The sequence below is a fragment of the Neovison vison genome, chromosome 4 (genome assembly GCF_020171115.1).
Source record: "Neovison vison isolate M4711 chromosome 4, ASM_NN_V1, whole genome shotgun sequence".
In the NCBI taxonomy this organism is placed as follows: Eukaryota; Metazoa; Chordata; class Mammalia; order Carnivora; family Mustelidae; genus Neogale; species Neogale vison.
Window position 1 is genome coordinate 225,170,352 of NC_058094.1, and position 12,341 is coordinate 225,182,692.

At 64.9% G+C, this 12,341-nt stretch overlaps 1 protein-coding gene across 1 annotated transcript in view; it reads left to right on the forward strand.

The window, feature by feature from the left end:
* The window catches only part of LOC122905189 (SCO-spondin-like), a 51,399-nt gene extending 39,311 nt beyond the window's left edge, over positions 1-12,088 (forward strand). Inside the window, 27 exon segments of the mRNA XM_044246824.1 lie at positions 47-88; positions 258-413; positions 896-1,105; positions 1,265-1,432; positions 2,454-2,585; positions 2,672-2,918; positions 3,184-3,336; positions 3,417-3,463; positions 3,652-3,996; positions 4,368-4,541; positions 5,121-5,251; positions 5,481-5,605; positions 5,808-5,854; positions 6,120-6,398; positions 6,539-6,697; positions 6,874-6,990; positions 7,467-7,605; positions 7,748-7,950; positions 8,100-8,227; positions 8,330-8,472; positions 8,584-8,630; positions 9,429-9,646; positions 9,945-10,040; positions 10,170-10,230; positions 10,524-10,654; positions 11,206-11,356; positions 11,936-12,088. Coding sequence (XP_044102759.1) covers positions 47-88; positions 258-413; positions 896-1,105; positions 1,265-1,432; positions 2,454-2,585; positions 2,672-2,918; positions 3,184-3,336; positions 3,417-3,463; positions 3,652-3,996; positions 4,368-4,541; positions 5,121-5,251; positions 5,481-5,605; positions 5,808-5,854; positions 6,120-6,398; positions 6,539-6,697; positions 6,874-6,990; positions 7,467-7,605; positions 7,748-7,950; positions 8,100-8,227; positions 8,330-8,472; positions 8,584-8,630; positions 9,429-9,646; positions 9,945-10,040; positions 10,170-10,230; positions 10,524-10,654; positions 11,206-11,356; positions 11,936-11,958 — 3,872 coding nt within the window. The 3' untranslated portion in view covers positions 11,959-12,088.
* The last annotated feature ends 253 nt before the right edge of the window (positions 12,089-12,341 follow it).

The following is a 12,341-nucleotide window of genomic DNA, read 5'->3' on the forward strand; positions in this document are numbered from 1 at the left end:
GAATCAGGTGGTGGTGGGTTTAGAACTTGGCTTTTCTTTGGCACAGGAGCTGGAGGGTCCACAGTGGAGCCAGTGACAAGTCTTGCAGGTAGCCCAGACTCCATGGGTCCCAGCCCCAGGCTGCCCATACCCCTCACACACGGCCGCCTTTTGGGAAAACAAGTCCAGAGCCCCCTCCCTCCCCAGCCCTGCTTTCTCGGAGGCCGGGAGCCCAGGGCTGACTCAACAGGAGATGCCTCTCCCTCCTCTCCCTGTAGGCGGCTGGGGCCCGTGGTCCCCGTGGTCCCCTTGCTCTCACACCTGCACAGACCCCACCCACCCTGCTTGGCGCAGCCGCACTCGCCTCTGCCTGGCAAACTGCACCAGCGGGGACCCTTCCCAGGAGCGCCCTTGCAACCTGCCCTCCTGCACAGGTGTGCCTTCCAGCCTTGAGCTCTGACCCCGACCCATGTCGGATCCCCGCCATCCCCTCTAAGCTCAGCATCCTCCCTCCAGCAGCTCATTCTGACCCCCAAGCCATGTCCAACCTTCCAACCCCAACATCTCATACCCTTGGAGCAAATACCGACTTCTCAGCCTGAGGTCGAGTCAGGAGTCATGTGTGACTCTGGACCCGGGGTGCTCTGAACCAGCCCATGCAGCTGATGGGGAGCCCTGCCCACACGGGCCAGTCCTCCTCTGCCCCCCAGCACCCTGGTGAGTCTGGGACCGAGGCCCCCTGAATCCTAGTTGCCAAACCCCCACAGCAGCCAGTATCAGATCCGAAACAGGACCACGAAGGTCTGGAGGAGGGCCCGGTGGCCGGGGTGATGCGGGGGTCTGCCCTCGGGCTGAGGCGGGGGAGTCAAGGCTGGCTCCAGCTCTCCCTTCCATCCTGTCCTGTCCCCACCCGCAGAGCTGCCCCTATGCCCCAGCCCTGGCTGTGTGGCTGGAAACTGTTCCTGGACCGCCTGGGCCCCATGGGAACCTTGCTCCCGAAGCTGTGGGGTGGGCCAGCAGCGCCGCCTGCGGGCTTACCGGCCCCCGGGGCCCGGCGGGCACTGGTGCCCCGACATCCTCACCGCTTACCAGGAACGCCGCTTCTGCAACCTGCGGGCTTGCCCGGGTGAGGAGGGCTGCTGGGGACCAGTGTGTGCCCTTCCCGGGCCCCTCCCTGTGGCGCTTCTGTCTTAGCGCAGGACCCGGTCCTGGTCTCCTGGTACATGGGGGGGGGGGGCTGTGCCTGAGCCAGATCCCTCATGTGGCCTTTCTCTCTGCCACGCAGTGCCTGGAAGCTGGTCACGCTGGAGTCCCTGGTCCTGGTGTGACCGGAGCTGTGGAGGGGGCCGATCCCTGAGGAGCCGCAGCTGCTCCAGCCCCCCACCCAAGAATGGGGGTGCCCCCTGTGTTGGGGAGAGGCACCACGCTCGGCTCTGCAATCCCTTGCCCTGTGGTACGGCGGTAGGGACATGGCATCCCTGGTGGCCTTTGCGCTCTGCACAGCTCTTCCCATCCCACCCCTAATTCAGCTCCCACCACACCTCGTGATGGAGACACTCAGTGACCAGCTGGGAAACCAGGGTCCCGCAGGGGTAGATGGCAGGAGGCGGCGCTAGGCGGGAGCTCGCTGTGGCGGAGGCAGAGCTGCTAGGATCCATGCCCCTGCCTGCCTCCGCCCTGCACTAGAACTCGTTCTCCCAGCTTCGCCCACCCTCCAGCTCCGGAAGCATCACCCAGGCCCACACCCAGCCCCAGCCGGTGGAGATTTCCAGAGGATTTGAGGGTTAGAGTGAGGAGCGCGCCTGCCCCTGGCGTGTGGGAGGAGCCAGACACGCCCCGCCCAGTTTCGGCTCCTTATTAGTCTTTCTTTCTTTGCTGCTTTTTTTTTTAAGAGAGATTTTTTTTTTTTAAAGATTTTATTTATTTATTTGAAGACTGAGATCACAAGTAGGCAGAGAGGCAGGCAGAGAGAGAGGGAAGGAAGCAGGCTCCCCGCTGAGCAGAGAGCCCGATTCCCATTCGGGGTCTCCATCCCAGGAACCCTGAGATCATGACCTGAGCTGAAGGCGGAGGCTTTAACCCACTGAGCCACCCAGGAGCCCCCCTTATTGGTCTTTCTGAGCTTCCCAACCCCATGGACCTTGGTTACTCTAAGACCTTCCGCCCTCCTGTCCCCTCCAGCCAGACACGTGTAGGTGAGCATGTTCTTAGATGCACAAATTCAGTCCAGCTCAGACGCTTACTGGGTTCTAGGCTGGGTGCTAGGACCCCCAGGTAGGTAAGAAGGACTTGCAGAACATCCCAATCCCAGGGGTCTCCCCAAGGCCCCATGCTTCCATGGTCACCAGCATGGGGAGAAGGATGAGAGTGTAGCTTCGTGGAGGTTAAGAGTGGTTCCCTGGCAGGCAGGCGGAGGGCTTCTGAGCCCTGGCGCAAATGAACCCTTTTGACTCTGGTCCTTCCCCTCTGCTCAGAGGAGGGCTGCCCAGCAGGCATGAAGATGGTCAGCTGTGCCAACCGCTGCCCCCGCCGCTGCTCAGACCTCCAGGAGGGGCTCGCGTGTCAGGACGGCCAGGCCTGCCAGCCGGGCTGCCGCTGCTCTGACGGTAAGGGGGGGCGGCCCCATGGTGTGGTAGGAAGGCAGGTGGGACCCGGGTGCCAGCACAGCTCTGGAGGGCTGCCTCCCCCACAGGCTTCCTGGAGCAGGACGGTGGCTGCGTGCCGATTGGGCACTGTGAGTGCACAGATGCCCGGGGCCAGAGCTGGGCCCCGGGCAGCCGGCACCAGGAGGCCTGCGGCACCTGCACCTGCCACGCGGGGCGGCTCTCCTGCACGGCTCAGCCCTGCCCGCCACCTGCGCACTGCTCCTGGAGCCGCTGGTCAGCCTGGAGTCCCTGCAGCCGCTCCTGTGGGCCTGAGGGACAGCAGAGCCGCTTCCGGTATGGGGCTGGGCTAGGCTAGCGTCACCTCCCCCAGCCCCAGTCTCCCAGGGCCTGGACTCAGTCTCCCTCTCTGATACAGAGCTCCTGGATCCCGCCCCCCTGCTGGCACACCCTCTGTGCCCTGGCCCCAGCTTTTGTCCCTGGTTATCCTTGCTTTCTTTAGCCGCCCCAGGTTTGCGTGTCATGTGTGTCACCAGGAGACGGCGGAGTGGTGAAGGCCCCGCGGCCACCTCTCAGCTTCTCTGCCCTGGCCCCCACCCAGGTCCTCCACATCGGGCTCATGGGCCCCGGAGTGTCGGGAGGAGCAGTCCCAGAGCCAGCCCTGCCCTCAGCCCCCGTGCCCGCCCCTGTGCCTGCACGGTGCCCGCCTCCACACCCTGGGGGACAGCTGGCTGCAGGGCGAATGCCGACAGTGGTAAGCCTGGGGCGGGAGCGGGGTGGTCTGTCAGGTCCTGCTGGGGGACAGCAGACCTGAGTCCAGCTCCCTCCCCTCAGCTCCTGCACCCCAGAGGGCATCATATGTGAAGACGTGGCGTGTGCAGGTTTGGGGTTTCATCCCAGTACCCCCTCCCCCAGCCTCAGGCAGCCATTTGCTTGCTCCCTCTCACATTTCCCTCCCAGGAGGGAAGGAAGGGAGGTGCTGCCACTCCCTCTGCCATGAAGGGCCCAACCGTCCCTCGGGACCTCTGCTCCTTCCAGCTTCTCTAACCTCACCTGTGCCCTCCCACAGTACCCGGGGCCTGGACGCTCTGGTCCCCCTGGTCTGAATGTCCTGTCTCCTGTGGAAGTGGCAACCAGGTTCGTACCCGGGTCTGCACGGGCTCAGCCCCCAGCCACAGGGGCACCCCCTGCGTGGGCCCTGACACCCAGACGCAGCGCTGTGGTTGGCGGCCTTGCCTGGGGCTGCTGGAGGCTTGCTCCTGGGGCCCCTGGGGGCCCTGTTCCCGCAGCTGCGGCCCAGGCCTGGCCTCCCGCTCTGGGTCCTGCCCCTGCCCACTGGCCGAAGCTGACCACACTTGCAATGGCACATTCCTGCACCTGGACACCCAGGCCTGCTACCCGGGGCCCTGCCTGGGTGAGTGTGCACTGGGCAGCAAAAACCCCCTGCCCTGATTTCCTGCCTCGGGAAAATTCAGGGAGTAACGTGGCTCCCCAAAGCCCAGATTTCCCCCCCACAAACACAGAGCTGTCTCCCCAGTGCTTTGTCTAGCTCTTTCCTCTTCTCACCATCTCTCCCTCTGAGCTCACTGGGATGTGCCCCTGGGTGACAGGGCACACAGCGGACTAGGACTTGTCTGAATTCCTGGCTCCCTTTTGCCCTTTTCCTGTGCAGGGTGTTGGCTGGGACGGGGATGAGAGTGGAGTGGAGGGGAGGGGAGGGGAGGGAGGGGAGAGGCTGGAGGAGCCTGGAGGAGCCTGGCCAGCACCCCCCTACCTTGGTCCTAGAGGAATGCGTCTGGAGCAGCTGGAGCAGCTGGACGCGGTGCTCTTGCCAGGTGCTGGTCCAGCAGCGCTACCGGCACCAGGGCCCGGCGCCAGCAGCGGGCCGGGCCGGGGAGGGCTCTGCCTGCACACGACTGGACGGCCACTTTCGGCCCTGCCCCACTGCCAACTGCTCAGGTGAGGCCCCCCGGGAGCGAGAAGCCAGACAGCTGAGCCCTGGCAGGGCCTCCTGGCTCCTCTCCATGCCCCCAGGCCCTCAGAGCAGGTGTCCCTGCTCGCCCAGACCCCTGCCCTCCGCAGCCCAGTTACTCGTCCGCCTCACCCCCAGCTCCTCTCGAGTCCCGCTGCTCCTCTCCCCTCCTGGCTCTGCTGTGATTTCCCCCACTTGGGAGCTGCAGGCTTTGTCCCCTCGGACCTGCACCCGGGGCACAGACCTGCCCACGTCCTGCGGTAGCCACCCTCCTGCCTCCCATCCGCCAACCCCGGGAGCGTCTGGCCGGCCCCTTGCTCCCCGAAGGCCCCATCCTCCACGCAGCCACCTGGCTCTCAGAGCCCCAACCATCATGACCCTCCCTAGAGGCCACCCTGGGGGCCGAGTGGGCGCTTGATGGGGTGACACCAGACAGTCCTTAGGGCAGTACGGGGGCAGGCTTGCACGCCTACTGATCCCCTGAGGGGATCGTGTACTCTGTGCTCCGGGCTTGGGCGGTGGATGGTGTCTCCAGATGGCCCGCCATCAGCTCTGTTCCCCGACAGGAGACAGCTGCACCCCTCCCTTTGAGTTCCAGGCCTGTGGCTCCCCCTGCGCCGGGCTCTGCACCACACACCTGAGCCATCAGCTCTGCCAGGACCTACCGCCCTGCCAGCCCGGCTGCTACTGCCCTGAGGTGAGGGGTGGAGCTGGGGGGTGCCCCAGGAGAAGGGGGAGCCTGCCACACTCCATCCCCTCTGCACGATGCCTCTGAGGAGTCCCTCCCTTCTGCCTCGTGGCCACGTGCCCACCCGTTTGCCCGCAAATCATTGCATGCACCAGCCGTGAGCAGACGGTATGGCGCTAGGGGAGGTACAGAGATGGCTGCCACACAGCCCCATCCCCGTGTCCCCTTCTGCTGTCAGGGGCTGCTGGAGCAGGACGGGGGCTGCATTCCCCCAGAGCAGTGTAGCTGCCTGCACCTCACAGGGGAAGGAGCCCAGCTGACCCTGGCCCCTGGGGACCGCCTGCGCCTGGGCTGCAAGGAGTGGTGAGTGAGGGGGGCAGGGAGGCGGCCTCAGAGGGCTGGGGCCAGGGAATGGAGGCGAGCAGGAGGCCCCACAGGGAAATCCCCCAGGGCCCAGGTCCAACCCTAATCTCATCGGGCTCAGCTCACTTCCCACCAGCCCCCCACCCACTGCTCTGGGCTGAGTCTTGCATCACCAGTCTTACCCTGAGCTCCCCTCCCGCAGTGAGTGCCAGCGTGGGGAGCTGCAGTGCACCAGCCAGGGCTGTCACGGTAACGCTGCACATGGGAGACCAGCTGTTCCCAGTTGCTGGGACTGGCAGGGGGTTCCCGAGTCTGGAAATCTAAGCACTAGGACCCGGACAGTCCCAGGCAAACCAGGACTGTGGGCCCCCTACCCTAGCTCTGCAACCTGCTACAGCCTTTCCCATTTCCAGCCCTCCCAGTTCATAACTCGGGCTCCTCCCTTCCCATCCACTGGGGTCTGTGGTCTGGGGCCGGGTCCCTGGGAACGGTGCCCACTCGCTGCCCTTCCTAGGTCTTCTGCCTCTGAGTGGGTGGTCCGAGTGGTCACCCTGTGGGCCCTGCTTGCCTGCTGGCCTGCTGGCCCCTGCCTCCAGGACTGCCCTAGAGGAGCGCTGGTCTCAGCACCCAGCTGGCCCCTCCCCGACCTTGGCCCCCTGGCTGGCTTCGGAGCAGCACCGCCATCGCCTGTGTCTGGACCCTGAGACAGGGAGGCCATGGGCTGGGGACCCAGAGCTCTGCACCGCACCACTCAGCCAGCAACGCCTCTGCCCGGACCTTAGGGCCTGCCATGGTAATGAGGAGCGGCAAAGACCAACAGGGCAGGAGGGAGCCTGAAATGAGAGTAGGGCTGGGCCATGCTGTTTATTGGGCTGGAAGCAAGAGGCAGAGAGCAGGTGGGCACTGGGTTCTGACTTCCATTTATCTCCCCAGACTTATGCCAGTGGAGTCCTTGGGGGCCCTGGAGCACCTGCCAGGTGCCCTGCAGTGGGGGATTCCGACTGCGCTGGAGAGAGGCAGGGGGCCCCCCTGGAGGGGGCTGCCGGGGGCCATGGGCTCAGACTGAGAGCTGCAACGTGGGGCCCTGCCCAGGTAACCCCCGTGACGGCATCTGGGGGAGGGGCGGGGCGCTGTGCGGTACAAGATAGCTCCGGCAGCGGCCGGGACAGTGCTGCCTCTGCTCCTGGAGGCATGCGGGGGAGGGCAAGGGGCTGTCCTGGGGCCTGAGCATTGGCCCCCAACACAGACATTTACCTTCCGGCCCTTAGGGGAGAGCTGTGAAGCCCGGGACACCGTGCCCACCCTTGACTGTGCCAACCGGTGTCCCAGAAGCTGTGCTGACCTCTGGGACCGCGTGCAGTGTCTGCAGGGACCGTGCCGCCCAGGTGGCCAGGCCGTGCCAGCAACCCAGCCTGGGGCCCCTAGGGCCTCTGACCAGGGCAGCCCCTTCGCTGCCTTCCTGCAGCGAGAGCAGGAGACCTGTGGGCGGGTGTGCTCATATACCGGATCGTGGGTTATAGGGCAGGAAAGTGGATCCTTGGGTCGCTCTCAGCAAGTGAGTCAGGCTCTCGCATGGAGTGAGCCTCAGCCCAGCCGGGCTGTGTCCGTGAGGACACTCTCAGACAGCCTAAGGGCTTCCTGGGGTCGTGCCCACACAGGGCGGGCTAGAGCGACCCCTTCCTGTGCTCCCGCAGTGGAAACAGTGTAGAGAACAGGTCAAGTGGGGACTGGGGAGTGGGGGAGGGTGCTCCAGCATCAGTCTGACGCTTTGGACTCCCAACTGGCTGCTGGAGGGAACCAGGGATCCTTTGGGTGCCTGCTGGAGCCGGATTGTGCTTGTCCTCCCCACCCCCCACCCCAGGCTGCCGCTGCCCCCCTGGCCAGCTGATCCAGGATGGGCTCTGCGTGCCCATCTCCTCCTGCCGCTGTGGCCTTCCCAGCCCCAATGCCTCATGGGTGGTGGCTCCTGGCGAGGTGGCACAGCTGGGCTGCAATAACTGGTATGGTTGCCTGCTGGTGGCTGGGGGAGGGGCGTGCTAGGGAGCTGCGGGTGGGAGGCTTGGGGCAGGTCAGGGTTATGGGCATTCCTGGGAAACAAAGACTCTGTTTTCCTTGACTCATGCCCTTGACTGCTGTCCACAGCACCTGTCTCAATGGGTCCCTGATGTGCCCACACCGCGAGTGCCCAGTCCTTGGGCCATGGTCATCCTGGAGCAGCTGCTCTGCTCCCTGCGGTGGGGGCACCATGGAGCGGCATCGGAGCTGCGAGGAGGGACCTGCAGGGGGGCCATGCGAGGCCCAGGACACGGAGCAAAGGCAGGGATGTAACCTGGAGCCCTGCTCTGGTGAGCGCCTGGATGGTGGGTACCTGCCCTTCCCTCTGGGGTGGCTGAGCTAGGCCCCCTGGTCCCGTCTGGTGCTAGCCAGGGCAGGGGGCCAGTGATGAGGCAGTCCCTTCCCCAGGACTCCATCCCACTGTCTGTGCTCCCCCCAGACTGCCCACCTGGCCAGGTGCTCAGAGCCTGTGCCACCAAGTGCCCGCGCCTCTGCTCACATCTGCAACCTGGTGCCCCCTGCGCGCAGGAACCCTGCCAGCTGGGCTGCGGCTGCCCTGGACAGCAGGTACGTCTGGGTGCCATGTCCCCAGTCCCGTCGTGCGGAGCCAGCAGGTGGGGGGAGGAGGAGAAGGGGGTCTGAGTCTAACTGCAGCCTACGCTGCCCCAGCTGTTGCACAATGGCACATGTGTGCCGCCCGCCGCGTGCCCCTGCGCCCAGATCTCTCTGCCGTGGGGCCTGACCTTGCCCCTTGAGGAGCAGGCCCGGGAGCTTCCCCCAGGGACTGTGCTGGCCTGGAACTGTACCCGCTGGTGAGGGCAAGGGGGGACGAGGGTGGGGAGGGGTGGAGGGCAGGGCTGCTGAGAACGGGGGTGGGAAGCAGGACCTGGGAGGTATCCAAACCCAAGCTTCCGTCTTCCCAGTATCTGCCGAGATGGAGCCTTCAACTGCTCTCCAGCTGACTGTCACGGTGAGATGTGGCTGTCCAGGCCCCTGCCGTCCTTCCAAAGCCAGGGGTGGGTGGTTGCCCTGCTGAGGGCAGAGGCAGTGCTGTCTCTTTCAAGAAGCCCCTTCCCTGCTCTGTCCACACGGTGTGGGCGGCATTCCTGTGCAAGCACACAGCAGGGCTGTGAGCAATGCAGGAGGCAGAGGCTTCCTTTCCTGCAGAGGAGGTAGCAAAGGTTGAGGAGGTAGCAAAGGTTGAGACGGTGAGCTAAAATAGGACTCTTGCCTGGCAGTCCCCATTCTACCAGTCCCCTTGGGGTCTGCCCTGTGCTGTTTTGCGGCCATCTGGTCACAGTCAACAGGCTTTGCTAAGGGCTCCTCTGGGCCCAGCCCTGGCCCATTGGGCTCTGTGTGGGTTCAGAGAGACACAGGAAAGTTGAGTCTTGAGCACTCAAGCCTGGCTGCTGAGGGCAGACTCACCCACCAGAACAGAGACAGGAGACTGTTTCTGGCCCACTGACAAGCAGGCTGCACCCACAGGATGGGGACCCGGTGCCCAAAGAAGAGAGGTCAATGTGGGCAGGACTAGTCAGGGATGGCTTCCTGGAGAAGGCAAGAGGCGGGTTAGGCCCTGCTGGTATTTGAAAAGGCAGATAAGGGCAGTGTTTGGAGGCCTGGAAGTGCAGAGGCTGCTGGAGCCGAGTGGGCAGCACTAGAGGAGGGAGGAGGGATTCTAGGGGTACCTGGTGTGGGAGGGGGGAGAATCAAGCCTGGACCCAGGGCTGACCTGAGTGGTGGGGGTGGGTGGGGTCTTCCCTGGCAGAGTGCCCTTCTGGAGAAATGTGGCAGCAGGTGCCTCCTGGGGAGCTGGGGCCATGTGAGCGGACGTGCCAGGAGCCCAACGCCACAGAGACTTGGGGCACCTGCCGCATGGGGCAGGCCCCGGGGTGCGTGTGCCGGCACGGGCACTTGCGCAGCCACGCGGGCCACTGCGTGCCCCCAGACCACTGCGAGTGCTGGCGCCATGGGCGTCCCCACCCGGTGAGACACCACAGCCCCCTTGTGCCACACAGCCCTCCTCCGCCCAGGCCTCCCTCCTGTCCGAGGGCTCCTCCCCCTACATCAGATCCTGCAGCAGCCGGCTGCTGGGCCATTGGCCACCGGCCATCCCACTGGGGCAGTCTCTGGGCTCCATCGGCCGACCTCCCTCCTGAAACTCCTGTTGCTGACTGCCGTCTCTGGCAGCTGGTTTCAGGGAGGGGGGAGTAGTGTAGAAAAGTCTCACCAGCAGAAAGATGGAGCTGAAGATGGAGAGGAGGCTCTCCTCCCTTTTCCGCAGCCGGGATCCGAATGGCAGGAAGCCTGTGAGAGCTGCCGCTGCCTCCACGGGAGGAGTGTCTGCACCCAGCACTGCCCCCCCCTCACCTGTGCCCAGGTACCCACCAGCGGCCCGCTGCCTTCGCAGATGGCTCCCTGGGTTCCTTCCTGGGTTGCTCCCCAGAGGCGGGTCTTAGGGGGTCCTGGGGCCATCCTCCTGGGAGGCTGATGACCACTCCCTCTGCAGGGTGAGGTGACCGTGCAGGAACCAGGGAGCTGCTGTCCCACTTGCCGCCAAGAGACTCTGGGTATGCGGGGGACCTGGGGTACTTCCCGCGGTGCCTCTCCCTGCTCTGGGCCCTTCTCCCAAACTTCCCCCATGCCCACCCTAGGAGGCCTGCCTTCCTCAGTGCTGCCTGCCATGGGGATCTGCGGAGCGGAGACCCCCAGGGCTGCCTCATGGTGCCTAGCCACCCCTGCCCCAACAGCCACAGATGGCCCTCCAGTCCACATGCTCTGTCCCCTTCACACATAGTCCCCTCTGTTGGTCTTCACTCTGTGCCCTGCCCCTACCTCCTGCACTCCCTCCCTGCCCCCACAGAGGAGCAGTCAGCCTCCTGCAGGCATCTCACCGAGCTGCGCAACCTCACCAAGGGCCCCTGCCACCTGGACCAGGTAGAAGTGAGCTACTGCAGTGGGCACTGCCCGTCCAGCACCAACGTCATGCCTGAGGTGCGCCCCTGAGGGCCTCCCACGGTGGGCCTTGGCCTGGGCAAATCCAGGGGACAGCAGGGACCCGGTCAATCTCAAGAGGATGTGGTCAGAGCCAGGACTGAGTTCACCACCATGGTGGCCTCCACCTGCTGCTTGGCCCTGTGACCCTCCCCTGGGGTTGGGCTCCCCCGCCTACTGCAGGCCTCCACCCCTGCCAGGGGCCTCTTCTCCTGCTGTGGGCCCACCAGGACACGAACAGGAAAGGCATACATTAGGGGCTAAATTAGGCTCTGAAATCACGCCCAGCCAGACCGGTGACCCACAGCCTCGTCCCAGACATTCCTGGCAAGGCGTTATGAGCACGTCCCAGAAGACGGACAGAGCTTTGCCCTGCACTTGCTCTCCTCGAACCCAAAAGGCCCACCCCTGCACCTCCCCGACTTGGCTGCCCTGCTGGGCGAGGAGTGCTGGGATCTCGCCTGCCCGCTGGGAAAGGTCGCAAGAGAGAAGGCGGGTGTTTTGGGCAAACGCGTTTGGCCCCGACCTCGCTCAGCCACGCCCCCCCGCAGGAGCCGTACCTGCTGAGCCAGTGCGGATGCTGCAGCTACAGCCTGGACCCCGAGAGCCCCGTGCGGGTCCTGACCCTGCGCTGTCCCGGCGGCCGCACGGACATCGTGGTGCTGCCGGCCATCCGCAGCTGCCAGTGCAGCGCCTGCCTCGGTGGGTCTGGGCGGGGCCCGGCTGGGGCGGGGGCGGGGGTGCTCCTGGGGGCGGGGCCGGGGCGGGGTTTCCGAAGGGCGACCCGTTTCCCAGCTTGCAGGCCTCCGCGGGATTCCTCCTTCTTGACCCCTTCTGACGCGCTTCCTTCCCCTTCTCGGCTCCCTGGCTGGGTTCTTCTGCAATCGTACGCACGCTTGGGGGTTTGGAGTCCGTCAGGGCGGCCTCTTAGCAGCCCGTCTCTTCCTTCCTTGCCGAGCGTCGGTGACCTCGGACTCGCTGCTGGGCTGACAACGTGCACAGGCTTGTTGGGAGGGTTTGGTGAGAGGGCAGGTGTGAGAGGTGCCTGGTCCTCGTTAGGTGCCCGAGGCCGCACTGGGCCAGGTGCGAGAAACAGGTGCAGGGCCGATGATACGGCCGCGGGGGAGGGCAGAGCAAGAGCTGGCCTTTCTCCGGCCTTCTTCCCTGCGGGTCTTCCTCTCCTGCCAGTTTGCGCCACTGCCCTCCCTCTTGCCGCATCCCTTCAGGGCCTCCTAACCACTGTCTCATTGCTAGTGCCTGTCCCCCTCATCTGTCCTTCAGGAGGGGATTTCTCAAAGCACTGAGGATTCCGCTGTTCAAGGTTGCCTCCACCCTTCATGCCATCACAGGGCTCAGAGGCACTGAACCCCTCCTCCTCTTGTACCGACCTTCCCACTCCTTGCCCTGGTACCAGCATTTTCCAAATAAAGTGACATTGGCAGCAAGTCTGTGTGTAGAGTCTGCTTCTGGGGACGGGGGTGGGGGTAGGGGGGCAGGGTGCGTCTGAGCCCTGTTCTCCGCCAGCCTGAGGACTGTCTCCAGGCTTGTTAGTCTGCCCTGCTGGTGAACTTGGGTGAGTCCCTTCCCATGCATGTGCCTCTGTTCACACATAAGCAGGTTGCACACAAAGTCTGAAGTTCTCTGGTGCATGGCTTCATCTGACCAGTTCTGCCCCACTCTCTCCTGC